Here is an 18,507-nt window from a genome sequence, read left to right as displayed (position 1 = left end):
TGCAAAAGTATTGACACCACTTTAGTTATGTTACAGCCAAAGGAGGTTGACTACAAATGCATGCCACACTTTACAGATTTTATTTGTTATTAAAACCTTATGTACTCACTTCTCAATTCTGTTCTACTCTCTGCTGGTTTATCGCATCAAAATCCGGTAAAAGACACTGAAGTGTAACGTGTAAAAGTTCACAGGTTGTAAATACTTAAATTAGCTCCAAACAATTTCAATCAAGTTTGGAAAATTTTGTTTTATTTTCATGGACATAGTATGACGAATTGAGTCAAGGGTATTAAAACAAATTTCAATCTCTTTCAGATTGAAAGAGATTGAAATAGTGATAGTGATCTATATGAGTAGAATGGTTTGAAGAGACTTTTAAAAAGTGTCAACAAATGCCCAAATGTCATCACTGATTAGGCAGAAGGCAGTGCTTGTAGCTCAGCCAGTTGCAGCAGAAATGTAGAAAAGTTTTCTTAAAAAAACTGTTCTTTATTTCAAAACAAAGGGATTAATTATAATTTGTTGATTTTTTAACAATGTAAGAAGCATTTGGCAAATAATTATTGTAATGAAAAATGTTGCTAAGAACATCGCTTGAACACTTGGGATTTGCAAGTATTCACATCACAAGTACTCACAAAATAACAGCTTCTGTACCAAATATTGATTTGTCAGTGCTATTCTGTATTGCATTTGATAGAAATGATAACTTTTCCTTTATGTCTTTGTTCTGCAGTTACTAAATTTTCTGATGGCATTCCCAGAGGAGGGTCAGATACCTGATATCATCTATAGTCCTTCAGGTACTAGACTTTCTTAACTTCCTTTACCATTTACCTAACACCAGCCTGAGCTCGTCTCCCATACCTAACTATAATAAGACTCTCCAAAGATGTTTTACACTCCCAGCATGTCTGCAGTTCCTTAGAGAGAGATCCTGGTTAATGCAGCCTGTCAGTCATAATTTGGGTGCACATCACTGACTGTGTTTCACCAAGACTTTAATGAAAAGCCACGGACATAATTCATTTCACAGTAATTACTCTGTCTACCCAACCCGCCTTTTTCTGTTATCTCCTGTCTCCACCACAACACAACCGATGTGCTGCAAATGAGGAAGTTTTCAAAAAGGTTAGAAGCTAATCACAATGCGAGAATTTAAGTGTATTTTTGAGAATTTATGTCCAGTTTAATTAATAGATATTTGATGAAATCTGAAACAGTTGTATAATTCTTAACCTTGTCCTCTCCAGTTAAAAATGAAATAAATATTAATGTGTCCATTCTAAAATAGTCCCTTATGTGCTGTAATACAGTTCTGAAACTTGCTATGGTGGCCATCCTAACAAAGCCAGAAAGTTCACACGTTCTTTTCCGATTAGCAAAGCACATTAGGTGTGAAGTTGTGGGAACAATAAGAGTACTCTTTATGGTCTTACATGTGAATGTTCCTGCCAAGTGTGAGACATTATTACAAAGAAAATTATATCAAGTTCAACCTCGAAAGGTTGACACAAACAGAACACACTCAGTTGGAGTTTAGAAAAATAAATCAAGTAAAAACTGCTCTGGGGTCAGTGCATATTTATATTCCACCATAAAACCCTGAGGACCTGTGAAACCTCAGCAGCATGTGATCCTCGATATGTCAAAGTTTATGACTCTTTTATAAATGTAACCACTAATAAGCTGTTGTGCCACTCCTAATAAAAAGAAATACTTTGATGAAATGGTTAATTGAAGATGCAATCAAGAGAACCTGGGTCACTATAAACTAGGTATTTTGTTTATTAACATGTGACATGTATTATAAGATCCTTGACTGCAATACAGAGTTGGTCTGTGTTAAAAGGTCTTTAGGACATTAACCTAGAACCCTCAGGTTTTGAAACACAAAATATATTTTGAGCATTTCAAAAGTAACATTAGGGTGTTTTACTTTACTTTGGTTCTCATAGATATAATTTATACCCAAGGAAACTATTTGAAAGCAATGATATCATAGTAGACCTACCTCTAACCTCAAAGTTACCTCTGAGCAGGTCAGACATAACACCAAGCCTTGTCCATGCTTTTTGCCACCTTATATAGATATATATATATATATATATATATATATATATATATATATATATATATATATATATATTTCAGTGATTGTATCACATACAATTAATGATGTATTTATTCATTTCTGCATTCTTATCAATCGAAATTTTTAATACACGTTCTTTATGTTTGAATAATTACTCTAGACTGTCATGAGGGTCAGCAGATGGGTGGAGCTTACATTGATTGGCTTAAAGTTCACTTCATGTTTAGGGTAACCAATCATCTTCAGGCTCCATGACTTGCAGCAGTGATAATTACTTTCCAGAGCACTCCAACAGAGGAATTAAAATATCAAATCAATACTGAAATGATGTAATACATTTTACTGTTTAAGGACATCAGTTTTTAGTTTTAACTTTTCATTATTACATTACACTGAAAACACTGTAAATTAATGTGTTTGTTTTGTTGAGACTACATTGAGATTATCCTTAAATATAGCTAATAAATAATTTAACCAACTATTAGTTGAACTGTAATCATAAACCATTAATAGGTAGATAAAGTACATGATTTAACAAATCACAGAGAATTTCAAAGCGATCAACACGTTGCAAAAAAATTATTCAATTGTGTTTATATGATCACATTTGAACTTATATATTTAATGAAAAATTATTTGGCATTTTAGGCTCTTAACACCTATCAATTTCAATCAATTTTATTTAAAAATGAACTTAAATAAACCTGGCCCAGATCCCTCAAAAAATTGGCCCTGGAGTTGGTGCTAATTTTTCTCACCCTCAGTGTGGACTGCAGACACGTAGGTCCAATTATGAAGCTTGACGATGTCCAGCATGGCCCGGGCCTGCAGAGTGTCTGAAGGAACGACCCTTAGGAAGTACTTGAACAAAGTCTTGTCACTCAGGTCGATGCTTGTGGCAGAGTAGGCAATCTGTGGAATGTTGAATAACTGTAGAAGGTTTTGCACTTGAATGGCCACAGAGCTGGATCCGGGACCGATTACTCCTGCTATGGGTTTCTTTGAAGGCGGTGGCTGGTTGGACGGGGTTCCGTCGATGCACCATTTGGAACCGTCCTTATCATCCCGAATCGAGATGAGAGAGTCCCGGATAAACTCGATGCTCTGCTCCAAGGCAACAGAGGAGTGCCAGCAGGAATCTCGGATCTCACAGCCGAGGCTGATGTTGGGGAGCAGGTGTTGGTCGGCGTTGATGCGGTCAAGCGTGTGGAACATGGCCTCCACCCGCTGGATACCGTATTGCTCCCGGACGTCCCCGCACTTCCGCTCGGCCACCTTCTCGGCAGACGGCTGGTGGTGGACAGAGAAGAGCGCGCCGATTATCACGTCCCCGTCCATGCGGGCCACGGAACGGGACACGGCGCGGGGCACCACCGATCTCTCGTGGATGCTGCCGCTGCTGTGGGTGATCACGAGGCATGCGGGGAGACACAGGAGAGCGAAAAAACTCATCTTTACGCGTGCCAGGTCGTGCCACAGAGCATGAGCCGTGCCGTCTGCGATGGCATATTATCTGCTGTCTGTCAGAGCTTCCACGCTTATCCCAGCCATTACCTGTGGGAATGTTGTTTGGAGTGTATCCGTAGGCACCTGCAGAAAAAAAAAACGAGAAAATTGTTGAGATATGGAGAAAGAAGGTTAAGAGTTTACTAAGCACGCATGTTTCTCTCCACACGCCCTGTTTTACAGTCTCCGATCAGTATGCCTTTGGACAAACCATTTAAAACACAGTTCAACTGCGTCTCTATTATTGTTTAAAGAGAATTTAACTATTGCACCTGGTGGAGTGCAGATACTGCCAGTGTCATTCATTGAGAGAAACCGGATTTCAGTACCACGGACAGCGCGCTTTCCAAATACGTTACAAGGACCTCTATGTGACTATTGTCTGCACGCATCATTCCCGCAGATCCAAACTCTTCACGGTTTAACCTAAAATATTTATATATCTATATATATACTAATATATATAGATATATAAATATATAAAGAAAAAAAATACCACCTTTATTTTAGCACGAACAGAAGCACAAAACAGGTTCCCTCCCTCGACTGTTTTCTTATTTTTTCATAGACCTTGGATTCTCTATTTTTTTCTCTAGAAGTCTCTCTCAATCAGCGGATGAAGTCAGGATTATCAATGATACATTATTATACCAGTTGTCTTGTAATCTTTAATCACGAAACAGAACGTGCCTGGTCACACAATCACACAGTTCCTCACCATGCATATGGATTGTTCTGCTGTAATAAAACTTACCTCAATCCTTGGATCATGTCTCGTGCCTTCGTCCGTCTTCTGTGCCGCGTGGTCCTTGTCGGTATTGCTTGAGTTTCTCTCCCTCTCCCTCTCGCTCATCCAACTCGAAACGTGATAACGAGAACCCCCTCCAGTCCTCTCCACAACACCCCACTTCCAGGTTCTCTCTCTCTTTTTTTCCCCCTTTCCAGAGCTGTCTTTGAGTCTTTATCTTTAGGATATAACTTAATTAGTTTTACTTGAAGCATTTCCAACAATAATAATTACCCAATCAGAAAAACGGCACCCTTTATGGAACTACTTTAAGCAGTCTAAATCTGACTTTCACAGACGGGCTGCTTAATTACAATGCTGTATTATTCAATGAAGTGAATTCAGATTCTTGAAATCAAAAGACAACATGAAATGTTAGGAGTTGCTGCATCCATTTGGATCCCAAGCAACAACCAACAAATCAAAACTCTTTGCTTCATTTTACTAAGCTTCCATTTCATGGATGACCAAAAGTGCAAAAATTTTACAGATAATACAACATATTAGTACTTAAGTTCATGAGTAACTGTTGAAAATTATAAAAATAAATATGAACAAAAATTGTGCAAAATGCATAGTGCTAGTTTATTTGGAAACACAATTTGCAATAATTGTGCTCTTAACCAAGATGAAGACTATTTAATCTCAATTGATAATCCATAGGGTTAACATTACTCCAGTCAAGGTGGTCTAAAATGGATTTGATGTTATTTACCCATTCAGGAGTTAGTCTGTTTAATGAGCCAGTCTTTGCACTGCAGCACAGAAGTTATAAATATCAATGTAGTTATTTTGGTTTCTTATTTTTTATTGGGGTTACCCTTAAATTAACAGATCAAGTAAGGGATAAAAATACAGAATATATTTACAGAAATGTATGAAGTAATGTTTTTTGGTCATGACAACAACCATTTTCTAAATGCAGAAAGTACCTACATGCATCGCTCTGGTGGGAATTGACACATTCTCCCACACAACCTGTGGTAAAAATCTTTAATGTGTTGACACTCCAGCATTATGCGCTCTGATAATCAGTTCTGACTATAGAGTTTCAACTCCAAATAAGTCCAGTGATTAACTGCACCATATTAGCAGTTTTACTTCTTATTCCTCTCAAATTAATTAAGAGTGTTCTTGACTGTGTGTTTGGGATATTTTTTTGCCACGCTTGTTTCATCAGATTTTTATCAAGAATGTCATGTTTTTTTTTGCTTTCCTTCATTCAAATGAACCATGCCTGTACTTTAAGCCGTAACACACCCCGCACCATGATGGTCCCACCTGCAAACTTCACTATTGGCATGGAGATTCTGGGGTGATGTGAGGATGTCTTCTTCCGTCCAGGTGACATTCCAGTGTTTCCACTTTGACCTCATGTAAATTCTCCCAACATTTCACTGGCTTGTCCAAATCTTCTAAGCAAACTTTAATCAAGTTAAAATTTGCCTTTTCTATAGACTCTATAGCAACTGAGTCTTGAGTAGTGAGTTTAGACACAACCGATGAAATTCATCAGTTCCTATCATGTGACATTTAGCATCACCTTGAGAGTCATAGATGTTGATGAGAACTTCTCTCTTCATCTTAAATGTAAGTTGTATTTGATATAACAGATCAGGTGAAGCAACCTTGGTCTGTAATGGCATTCTCTTAGTAAGCTTTGCAAGAAACATTTCTACTGAAAAGCATTAAAATATGAGATACTGTTAAAACAGTCGACTCCAAGTAGCAAATGACTCGGTAAATAGTTTAACTTTCTGCTCCTTGGGGACACAGACCCTATACATGAAGGGCTGTGTCGTGACTCACACCAGGCGGTATAAATCACAAATAAACTTAAGAAGTCTGTGTGACACTGTTGCTGGAGGCTTTGGGAGTGATTGTCTGTTATAGAACCTGAATAAAAGTGACATGTTGGAGAAGGAAAGACTGTTTGGATGGGATGCTGTAGACACTCTTCAGGCCAAAGGGCTATGGCTAAGCTTGGTCTATTCTCATAATGGAGTGTGCGTGGGTTGACTGCAAGGGAAATGACTTAAGCACTATAGGCCTATATAATCATCATGATGAATTATTGGTAGTGAACATACTTATTTGCCTTAAAGAAAATTTATGAACTGGATGTATTATTCAGTATGTTTGTTTTTTATTTTGCAAGTTTACTTTTGAATATAACAGAGAATTTGATTGTTTCAAGGACATTGTTTTTCTTCTTACACCTATTTCTATGACTTGTGTCAAGAAACTCACTCAGGAAATGTATTTCTGTTTCTAAATAAATTACAAGGTTTGAGACAGTGTAGCTCCATTAAAAGGATTTAAGTGTCATGATTTGTTGAGGTTGAAGTGGACCCACACTCACAAGCACAAGAATATACTGGTTTAAACTGTTTTGCAGCAGTCAGTCTGCTCATTATATTGTTTGGAGCTGTGTATGTCTGCATCTTCACTTGTGCTTATGATATCTGAATAATCCTGAGAAGACGTTTGCTGAATATTTCATGTCTGGAGAAAATACTGTCAAACTGGGTTTAGACGTAGACATTTTAAGTCAACAAAACACAAATAAGTTAATGTGAAAATGAACACTGAACTGTGATCAATAAAATAATGTGAATCACAAAGTTACATACTGCAAAAAAATATAGCATTTGTGTAAATTAACCATGTTTTAGCCACAAGTTAAAAGCCTTGCAGACATGAAAACCAGTATAATCAACATTTTTTTACTTTCAAATTCAAATATTCCAAAACGTACTGAGCTGAGTATTTCCAAAATAGATTATATTTCTACTACTTTTTATTTTGTAATATATATTCATGTATTTTGCTGACTTGGCAAAAGCCATTTGAGATTCTAGCTGCATTGCTTTTGGCATATTAGATAATATATATTTAGTAGAATAATTGTTCTGATGTTTATATATAACACCTTTTAGATGTGACATAATTGCAATCATAGTGTAAAGTCCAATACAATGGTTTTGTTTCAAGTCTTGATGACAAGTGTGGTCATCAGTGCTGTTGCTGTGCCCATGAGTCAACTCCTCCTGCTTCTGGGGGTTTTATGTTGTGTAGGTGACCCCGGACTTGAAATGTGGCATCTCCCACTGTCTACATTAATGTGCAGGGTTCTGTTCAAACCTTTGTCCTCAAGAGAGAAAATAAATCACGTGCTACACTGCCATCTCCTGTTGTAACTAGGCTATTACATTTTAGATTCAGAGATTTTTTTTTTACTTTTGCATTAACCGAAGAATGTCCTATACCTTCATGTCATTTCTTACCATTTCACTAAAAAAAAAAAAAAAAAAAAAGCTTTAATGAGTTAATTATACTTGCTTTACGTCCCCCCCTCCCCCCCCCCACATACGTAAATGACTTAAAAAATAAAGAAAATTGTAGCTATTATGTAAGCCCATTTTCTCCACTCTGATAAAAACAAGTAAACTTGAATATATAATGAAAAAAAAAAAGTTAACACAGGAATCTGGAATAATAAATTCGATGCTACGTTATCCAAGTTTCTTTTCACCGTCGAGTATCTCAGGCATTGCCACAGTTACACTGTTCAATAAAGTTTCCGAAAGGGGGATAAAAAAAAGTGGTGGCGATTGTGGCTAGGCTAGCTAATCATGTTTCCAGAGGCAACTATGCTCACACACGGGTTTACCCAATATATGTAGACACAAACAAGTCGTATCATGCATTTTCCAGTGAACATGACTTGAGGTAAGAAAAACCAGTAGAGCTTACATAATTGTGCAAAAAACGGCCTTTGTTTTGGAATGCTTAACTTCCGCCCGAGCTAGTTGTTTTTAGCACAAAATAGCATAGCTGAATTTCTTAAACAAAAAAAGAAAATGCTGTTGCACAAATATCTATATCAAAAGTATTTTATTGCTGAAAAGGTTACTGAAGAGGTGATGGTTGCAGCGTACTTTTTTGTTGATATATGCAGCCAGGTAATCTTAAATTCTCTATTTACATGATTCTACACACTAGAATCATGTAAATGGATACAAATCCTTGTGGAAATATATTGTTTCAGACTGAAATCAATCGAGTTCCTCAGCCTCCCATTAAAGAAATTATTTTAATTATTTTAATTGGACACTAGTTATGTACATTTAAACTTCAAAATTATTAATATATGCGAACTGAAAAATCTGGTAAAACTCTCATCTAAATGTTTTTGACTACTGAAATATCACTGACCACTGGTCACAATTTTGTGATTTTAATTGTGATTTATCAGTTTTCTATGCTAAGCACTGTATGTTTCCATTGGTATATTTGTTGATGTGCTCCAAATTTGAGGTTGGATGGCTTCCTTGCCATCAGTCTATTCTTTGGCTCCCTCTGGGGTCTCTATCAGATTCAAGTACTGGACCACTCCAAATGGGGTAATACTACTATCAGTTTAAACAGACATGTTAGTAATATGTAAAAAGATTGCCTTAAACTTAAATATACCTAAGGTATAAGTAGTTAGAGCCCAACTGTATAAATTAAAGCTCTGAAACTCTATATTTATACATTTACAGAGACTCTGTCAATTTATTGTGGTTGTTGGGTTATTCTCCCCTCCTCAAAAGTGGAGGGACGTAACACTGTGCAACAGAGATTTAAGCTGACACGGCAAACACCATTAGCCTTGTAATATCCTGTGGTTATAGTTAAAAAGTAACATTTCAATTGTTTTGCATTTGTTGCCCAAGAGTTGATATCTTTAATTATCTTCAATGCATTTATATCTTTGTGTGTCTTCATATTAAACATTTTATTTATTTTCACAGAGGCACCCGACGAACCATTCCACCCCCTTAATTCTGAAGATGGAGAACCATATTCACTGTGTCTCCTGTGTTAACCAGAGATGCATGGCACAGTCTGAACCAGGAGTTTCTTGTGAGATTATCACATGTCCTGTGATGTGTGGGGCTATGTTTCATTCCTGCAAAGGTGATGAGCACCAACTTTTGTGCCCACTTATGAAGGTTCCATGTCTTAATAGCAACTATGGCTGCCCAGCTATTATGATCCGTAACAAAATCCCTGCTCACATGGATGTTTGTCCGGCTGGGGTTGTCTCTTGCCCAGAGAGATGGAACTTGCACCCAACAGAAATCTTGGATTTGAAACCTGGTAGGAAATTAGGAAGTATCTTGGATGAGATAAGGAACCATAAAGACCTTGCGCTTGCTCTGGAGGACCGTCAGGCACTCCTTGAGACCATAGAGGAGATGGGGATGGAAAACTTAAATAACAAAGATTCTGTTATTGAAGAAGCGATACTGTTAGCTTTAGCATTGTCTGCTTCTGAAGCATCAACTGTGTCTTCCTCACTTCAATTGCAGTCTGCTCCAAAAGGATCCGCAACAGAGGAAGTTGTTAGTGGAATCAAAGATTTTAATAAAAGAGATATAAAGGAGAACTGTTCTAGTCTGAGGTGTTTGGATGAAAGTGGTGCTCCTGAAAATATTGGTGTAATAAGTAAAAATGTAACCAATGGATCATTCATGGAAACAGAAGCCAATAATATTTCAAAAGAACCTGTGACCCTTCTATCACACACTTATCCCCCCATATGCGGTCAGTCATTTCGCCGTGACCAATATCCTTCCCATTATCTAAATATCCATTGTGACTTTCACCCCAACTTTCGTGACCGCATAGAGTCCCACTGTCCTCTGGCATTGTATGGTTGTAGGTTTTCCCAGCAGAGGTTGTGGCCATCCACCCACAGGGCCAGGGTGATTTACCATAAACACCTTAAGTCGTTTATAATCCTGCCTTCTATCAGTGCGGAACCTGCAAAGGACTCCCAGTCAGACCGGTTTAGTGGGCTCCCCATTGAGATACTGTGGCACATAGCTAGATTCCTGGACAGTTTTAGCCTCTGCCAGCTGTCCTTGGTGTCGAGGACTATGAGGCAAGTGTGTGCCAGTCTCCTCCCTTCGAGGGGGATAGTAGAGCTGCAGTGGGAGCGAGGACATTTTCCTGGTCATCCTCACACTGTGAGATGGCGTGTCAAAAGTAAAGTGAGTAAAAAACAATAACTTGTGTATCTGTGTGTTTTAAATAATCCCTTTTATATAACATGCACCATGGAATTAATTGTGGATCTACCTTTAACAGCTGCAAATTAGTTTTTATTTTTATTTTTGTGTATTAGTAAACTTGCTTATCTTTTACTGTTGCAGGTGTGGAAATTCAGCCCTGCCTTCAGTCCTGTGTACTCGTGGCATTTTGTTGATGTTCCCAGCATGTCGGATCACATGAAGAAGTGTCCTTATTTCAACAGAGCTGAGCTGAAGACTGAGCCAGTACCCCTTACCGCAATGCGCACTGAACAAGACAGACTCACAATCCTGCATTGTTATCAAACCTTGCGTAGCCTCATTGCTTGATCAAGCAAAGCTGATTTTTCTGAGATTCACTGTGGAATTATGGGAATGTTGCTAATAAAAATGTCCTTTCTTGCACTAAATCAAAATGGAACTTTTATTATTCAGAAAAAAATGATGTACTAGTCAAGTTTGTAATTTTGAGTCAGAAGAGAGGAGTAGACATTTTGGATTTGTGCTACAAATAAAAGTTTTGCATAAATGGCAGCCTGGGGAAGCTCTTCCAACCCCACATTAATTTCTCATGGATTTTTCATGTAATGGCCATGGCCTTGATATGTAATTACACTTTTTAAGTGCCCATATTTTTGAAAAGAGTCTGGGTTTAAAGATAATCACTTAATCTATTAATTGGCCCTAATTCAGTGGACTTGTAGTGGCAGTTTCTTCAAGTCATTGTGGCTTTAAAAATACATGCTACAGAGTTTCAGGTCTCATCTATTATTTCTGAGTTTCTCTGTAGTCTGCTTTTTCTGGTGTTCTTCAGCAATCCATTTTGGGTGCGGTTTTTATCTACATCCCACCATTATGGCATCAATTTCAGAATATATAACAATTTTGATTTATAAGCTGATGGTACTCAGACTGATGTTCAACTGAAGTTCTTCCATTCCTTTTCATGAAGCCCACTGTTTGACTAAATTATTATTTACAGTATGAATGGACTTTTGTCAACTCGTACATTGAAAAAAATTGGAATAGCATTTGATTCAAATTTGTTTAATAGTACAACACTTTTTTTTTTTATCTTGACCTTAAAGATGTGACCCATGCTTTTACTTTTACATATCAACTGGTTTGTCACTCTGCATGTTGTGTGGCCTGCCTTTCACAAATGTAATTAATCATATTCTGATACAAATCATGAACATTATTGGTTTTATCTCTCTTTCTCTCCTCCCTTTCTCTCTCTCTCTTTCTCTCTCTCTCTCTCTCTCTCTTCTGTGGCTTACTGTTTATTTAACTTAGAACATTTCCCCTTTGATTTTCTATTAATCTGATCTATAACACTAGACTAAAGCAATTCACCTGTATAAACTACAATATTGTAGTATTGAAATGTGTTTTCCTTTTTCTCCCACTCTATTACTTTGCAACGGCATAAACTTCACATTTTGTTAAATAAAGTTTTGAAGAGGGGTGAAAAAAAACCCGGTGGAGACGATGACTGACTGAGAGTGGCTAGCTATCTTTAGCAGTTTCTTCCCAGTGGCAACTACAGTTAATAGACAGGTTTTGACGCATTAATGTGGAAACAATCAAAGACGTCATAACTCGCCTTTTTCTGTTAATACGGCACACAGGTGAGAAACATCTGGAACCTCTAAAACATTATTTTACGAAAAGTTGTTTTTGTTGTGAACTGCTCAACTTCCGTCCGAGCTAGCTGTTTTTAGCCAACATTAGCAACACTCACTCCGAGCTTTAGCTAGCCTTCTATTGTTATCTTTAGAAGTTGATATCGTAAGAAAATTACAGACGATAACATGAGAGTTTTTATTAGGTTGATGGATAAAAATATGTAGATTCCCGAAACAAAATGTTGTAAACTTTGCTACAGAGCTGCAAATTGCAACTGAACTTTTCCTGTTGACATGAAGTAGCTCCAATCTGTTATTGTCTCAGTTGTTATAAGTAAATTCGCTTTAAAAATGCTTTATTTACTCGATAACCATCCTAAGATAAGATAAGATACGAGTTTTGAATACTTCATTTATAAACGCTTTATTTAAACGTATAGCAAATACATCGGAATGTCCTGAAGAAACAGACAAGCTTTTAATTTTCTCTAGATATCTGAGTAGTTATTGCTTCACATTTAACATTTTTCCCCTCTTCTGCTTTTCATATGTTTTAATGAAAATTAATGCATTTATAACATCACTCTGTGATCAAGCCCTTACTAACTTTGCTACTTAAAAGTTTTTAGTTGTTGCAATGTTAAATTTATAGAAAATTAATTTGCAGTTTTAAAGTAAAGCAATGTACAACAGCAGATCTATGATCAAACTGCAGTTTTAGGACAACTTGCAGATTGGAAGGCTCCAATATGGAGCAATCCAATCTCAGTTATTTTGGCCAAAATAGAAATTGCAATGCTATCAATCTTTGAGACAGGAATTTCCCTTATTATGCTTATTTTTTGCTGTTTGTCTTTTGGTCAGTAGCGTAGGTTGTTTGATTGGATTCCAAATTAAAACGCAATTTTGATTAACTGCACTGCCTTTAATTTTCAAAGCACTTCTTTAATTTAGAAGCTTTGTCTACTTTTAGCTAAATGTATTTTTTGTTTTGCACATGCAATTGGTTGCTTGGCTTACCTTGGGTTGAACAGGCATATTCATGATAAAAATGTAATTTTATGTAAACTAACTGAAACTCTTGAAAAGGGATTTAAACCCCTTTTGTTGTAGAGCCTGAGGTGCAGAGGCATTCTTTCTTAATATTTGTTGCTTGTTTCTGTTTTCAATCTAGCACATAAAATAAATGCTAATGTTCACTTTCAAATGGCTCTTAACAAAATCACCTAAAAATTTCTCACCAAAATCCCATTGCATACACAAAGTTTCTGAAACCTAAACATCATTGATCTCTTGCGACAGTGATTTGAAACAATGAGTAGAGTCAGTAGCAGTGACATCTGCTGGTAGCTGTTATAATAGCAGTCTTACGAGTCTGAAACAAATCACTAAAACGCAGTTTGTCTACTTAATACCAGTACATCTAAAACAATCTAAGTATTATAGAAATGTTTTGTTTTTGGTACATCATTTCAACAACTGAAACTCATATATTCCTTACAGGCAGAATTACATATACTAACCCTTTATTTCTAGCCATTTTTATGATTGACTTGTGAATGAAAATCCAAAATTTGGTTTCTCAGACACTTTCTCAGAATATTACAGAAGACCGATAAAAAAATAAACCAAATTGTCAGCCTTTTGAAAAGAGAGTTTATTTGAATACACTCAATACTTAATTGGGCTTCCTTTTGCATGAATTATTGCATCAAAGCAGCTTAATATGGAGGCGGTCAGCCTGTGGCTTTGTTCAGCTGTAATGAAGGCCCTATAGCTGGTGCGCCTTTTCTTACTACACTTTTTCCCTTCCATTGCAATTTTTATGAATAGGCTTGGATGTAGCATTCTGTAAACAACCAACTTTGTTAGCAATGACCTATGGAGGACTACTCTCCTTGTGGATCATGTAAATTACATCTACCAAGTCAAAATGAATTGAGTAAACCATTTTATACAGATATGCTTTTTTTGTTATTTGTAATACTCTAACTTTCAGAGACACTATATTTTGGGTTTTCATTTACAGTATGTTACTACATTATCATCAAAATTATCCAGATTATTAATGATTAGTATAGGAGTGTGTAATGAATGTATACTTATGTAAATAATCATTACACACTGCGTATGTATATTGATATTTATATAGATTCAGTACATATAAATATTGTATTTTACTATATTTTCTTATAGGAGCTGAATACTGTTTGTTATTCCCTATATTTTTTTGTGTCTTTAAAACTCATTGACATAATGTAAACACATAATTTAAGTAATTTGTGCCTGACTCTTATCTCTCATGATATTCTCCTACAGAGGCACCTGTATAAACCACTCCACCACCTCAGTGGCTCTTAAAATGGAGCACCATCATGTTCACTGTATCTCCTGTGTTAACCAAAGATGCATGGTCAAACCTGAACCAGGAGTTTCTTGTGAGCTAATCGCATGTCCATTGGTGTGTGGAGCTGTGTTCCACTCCTGCAAAGTTGATGAGCACCAACTTTTGTGCCCACTTATGAGGATTCCATGCCTTAATAGCGGCTATGGCTGCCCAGCCATGCTGATCCGTAACCAGATGTCTGCACACCTGGATGTTTGTCCAGCAGGAGCTGTCTCCTGCACAATGGAGTGGAACAGGTGGCCTGTTAGCTGCTTGAACTACACCTCTTACGAGAGCCTAATTAGTCTGTTGGAAGAGATGGAGCAACTGGACATGGCGCTTGCACTTCAGGACCAACAAACACTCCTTGATTCGATGAAGATGATTGCCAAGACTCCATCTCCACAAGAAGATCCAGTCACTAGAAAGGAGATTAAAGCGAAACATTTAGCTTTACAGTCATCTGCTCCTGAAATCTCAAGCTCGCAATTATCCCCCTCATATCAATCCCAGTCAGCCCCCAAAGCTTCAGCAAAGGAGAAAATTCTCAGTGGGATTAATGGATTGAAAGAGGAACACCTCAGTAAGCTGTATGAGGCCACAGTTGAGACTGCAAGAAGCTTAGCTGCTGCTCTAGACTTTGTTAGCAATGCCAGCTGTGGTGAAAGTAGCTCAGTAGGTGAAAATGTAGGAGATGTCTTGTTACAAAGCAGTTTGGACAATAATGGAAGCATTCAGAATGGACTGGAAGACATAACCCCTCAACATACTGATGGTTTGCACAAAAGTAACATAAATTGGAACAGTTCTAGTCTGAGCCGCTTAGATGAAAATGGGGCTTTTGAAGGAATCAGTATGCAGAACAAAACCACAGCCAATGGATCATTGGTGGAGGCAACAAATGCTGATACTTCACAAGAACCTGTGACTCCACAAATGATATCCCCAGTGCATATGAGCCAGGGTGTGGCACAGTGGGCTGACCATGTAGTTCTGGACAATAAAGAGCTAGTTCTTTCAGGAAATCTTGGACCTGAGAGAATGCTGCCCCTGAACCTCTTCTATAAGGGCCAGGTTCAATATCCTCTAACTAATGGACAATTAGGTGCTAAACCAGACAAGTCACCATTTAGGCTCCAGGTAGAAATGGAAGACAAAGCAGTTGATACTTCAGACTTGGAGCATGATGATGATCCTATGGGTCTTGGGGAGATTGATGCAATCCCACCAGCTCTACTCTTCTGTTTGGAAGAGTCCAGGGAGTGTAGAAGGATCTCTGATACGGTATACATTGATGGTTACCGTGTTGACCTTGGCACACAGACTTTCACATTTCCTGCGGCAGTCTTGGTGACTAATACAAGAGTGGGTGACATGGCCTCTGTTTCAGCCTGTGACCATGCAGCACCACAGCTCGCCTACCCCAGCCCTCTTCGTACCCTTCGCCTTGGCCAGGTCCTCGAAGCGCTGGATTCGGAGGCGGTCCCATATAATCGTTACCTCCCACCTAACCCCCAACACCAGCACACCTTTCCTTTCTTATGTGGTCAGTCATTCAGGCGGGACCAGTTTTCTTCACATTTCAGAAACATCCACGGGGAGATTCACGCTTGGCTCAGTGGCTGGATAGAGCAACGGTGCCCTCTTGCATATTATGGCTGTACATTTTCCCAGCGGAGATTTTACCCATCTACCCGAGGAGCAAAGGTGGTTCACGATAGGCATCTTAAGGCATTTGGGGTTCAGCCCTGCACTGGATTGCAACCTCCAACAGACTCCCAGTCAGACCGGTTTAGTGGGCTCCCTATTGAGATACTGTGGCACATAGCTGGATTCCTGGATAGTTTTAGCCTGTGCCAGCTGTCCCTGGTGTCAAGGACAATGAGAGAAGTGTGTGCCAGTCTCCTCCAGACCAGGGGCATTGTAGAGCTGCAGTGGGAGCAAACAGATTGTTCTAGTGGGCTCCGTAATGTGTCGTGGCAGGTCAAAAATAAGGTGAGTTCAGAATATATCAGTTTTCAATGAGTGTGAATACTTTTGCGAAACAAAAAACGAAATCTTTTTATGATCATTCAGATATATTTTACTGTTACAGGTGTGGAGATTCAGCACTGCTTTCACTCCTGTATCATCGTGGGGTTTTACCGAGGTCCCCAGCATGTCGGTTCACCTTAAGAAGTGTCCTTTCAATGTAGTAGAGCAGAAGACAGAACCGATACCTCTTCCTGCCATGTGTACCGCACGAGATGGACTGTCACTCCGCCGCGTCCTACGTCATGTCAACACTTGACCAAACAAGGCTGAGCTGCATGAGATTCACTGTAGCTTTATGTGAATGTGGCTAATGAATTAAAATGGATTTTGATTAGTTTTGATTATAAATAAACCTTAATGGAACAAATTATTTCAGGTCTATTAATGGTTTGTATGTGGATTGAGAAAGTGAGCATTCACAATTGCTTTGCATGGATTTGTGCTGAAAGTGCACCTTTATTCTGCTAAGAAAACATTTTAAAGATAATTGTGCACAATAGATTTATATTCTCCTGAAGATTAAATATTATTTTGCCTTTTGAGTTGTAGCTATGGAAATCAATACTACAAAACTCCATTATTTCTGAATATTATAAACCATGCCAGCACTTTATATTTTAATTCCTTCCAAACTGAACAGTGAACCTTGTCTGAAGAGCTTCTGATCACTACTAAGGGTTAAGTTCAGTATGCATGTTATGTTTGGTTTTATTTGAAGTTTGGATCACAGTTTGATATCACAGAATGACTAATGTACCTGATTGCTGCAGTTTAATAAAGTGTTTACTGACTTTTTATTTTTCTCTAAGGTGTCTTTTAATAGTTAATTTCCATATGTATGTAAGATGTTTGGATAGAAAGCAAGTCTTGCCAAATCCAGAAAAACTAATCCAAATTTAGACTGAAGTTACTACCCTTACATAGCTGAGGATTACAATAGGATATTGTAATATATACAGTACTTAGTTTAATTGGTTCATTGTGCAACAACTGTTTCAAGGGCAAAATAAACTGCCAAACCCCATCAGTGGTGAGAGGATGGGAATAGGTTAAAAGTGACAACTGTTACAAATGTCACTTTATGTGATTTACCAGCACTCATCAACAAGTACTACCATCAAACTGATTTTGCATTTTTGGCCATTCCATTATCCCATTCCCACCTTTAGAGAGCTTTCTTAGAAACAAACATTTAACATAAGAACTGGGAGCCAATGAAAGTATTGAAATATGTTTCACCTTCTAATTAGCCTTGCAGGTGTATTTGAGCTTGTACTGATTAGTCTGCCTACTTAAAGGGTGACAAGTAGTCACTGCAGTGTTGTGACATGGTGTGTACTTTACAGAAATTGAAAGGAACCAAACAAGAGAGTTGTCCTTGGAGTTTAGAAAGACAATTACAGACAAGCATGTTAAAGGTAAAGGCTATTAGATCATCTTCAGCTTGTTGCTCATATTCCAAGGTCCATGGCAATGTAGCCAACCTTTCTGGGATAATACTAATGGTAACCAAAAAAATCTCAGAACCTCCAAATAAATTAAAGATGAACTCTAAGATCAAAGTACAGAGTCAGATCATATTAGTCACTGTTTCAGCCAAAGTGGACTTTATGGGAGACTACTAGAGGAAAGTTAAATAAAAAGAGTGGAATTTGCCACAATGCATATTAAAACTACAAAGCTTCTGGGAGAATGTCCTTTGCACAGATGAGAAATCAGGAGCGTTTTGGCAAGTTACATCCACTGTGTTCAGACACAAAATGAAGCCTACAAAAACAGTCGATACATGGAAGAGGGTCCGTTATGTTCAGGGGCTGTTGCGTTATATCTGGGACTGGGCATCTTGAATCTGTGCGAGGTATGGTGAAGTCTCAAGACTATTAAAGCATTCTGGAGAAAGTGTCAAGAAGCTTCACAAGTCAACAATTTGTGTGCACAAATCCTGAATGTACCTTCTGATTAATGCAATTGTTCCAAAAATAAAA

The 18,507-nt window shown here is 37.8% G+C and overlaps 3 protein-coding genes across 4 annotated transcripts in view; 2 read left to right on the top strand and 1 right to left on the bottom strand.

Annotated features, from left to right (window-relative positions):
• grm1a (glutamate receptor, metabotropic 1a) overlaps positions 1–4,465 on the bottom strand; it is a 40,318-nt gene extending 35,853 nt beyond the window's left edge. For both annotated transcript variants that reach the window (XM_044107197.1, XM_044107198.1), the window contains exons 1-2: positions 4,359–4,465; positions 2,857–3,688 (exon numbers count right to left, since the gene is read on the bottom strand). In XM_044107197.1, the coding sequence (XP_043963132.1) occupies positions 2,857–3,550 (694 nt within the window). In that variant the 5' untranslated portion in view covers positions 3,551–3,688; positions 4,359–4,465. The remainder of the gene's footprint in view (positions 1–2,856; positions 3,689–4,358) is intronic.
• Positions 4,466–7,969: 3,504 nt separating this feature from the next.
• Positions 7,970–11,952, top strand: LOC122825689 (F-box only protein 30-like). The gene is made up of 3 exons (XM_044107196.1): positions 7,970–8,123; positions 9,191–10,435; positions 10,598–11,952. Exons 2-3 carry the CDS (start codon positions 9,230–9,232, stop codon positions 10,802–10,804), a joined length of 1,413 nt encoding a protein of 470 aa, XP_043963131.1. The 5' UTR covers positions 7,970–8,123; positions 9,191–9,229; the 3' UTR covers positions 10,805–11,952.
• On the top strand, positions 11,933–17,319 carry LOC122825687 (F-box only protein 30-like). The gene is made up of 3 exons (XM_044107195.1): positions 11,933–12,105; positions 14,422–16,483; positions 16,584–17,319. The coding sequence occupies exons 2-3, from the start codon at positions 14,465–14,467 to the stop codon at positions 16,776–16,778; spliced, it is 2,214 nt and encodes a 737-aa protein (XP_043963130.1). The 5' UTR covers positions 11,933–12,105; positions 14,422–14,464; the 3' UTR covers positions 16,779–17,319.
• The last annotated feature ends 1,188 nt before the right edge of the window (positions 17,320–18,507 follow it).

The sequence above is a fragment of the Gambusia affinis genome, linkage group LG22 (genome assembly GCF_019740435.1).
Source record: "Gambusia affinis linkage group LG22, SWU_Gaff_1.0, whole genome shotgun sequence".
Classification (NCBI taxonomy): domain Eukaryota; kingdom Metazoa; phylum Chordata; class Actinopteri; order Cyprinodontiformes; family Poeciliidae; genus Gambusia; species Gambusia affinis.
Note: the sequence above shows the minus strand (reverse complement) of the source record. Positions and strands in the feature narration are given on the sequence as shown.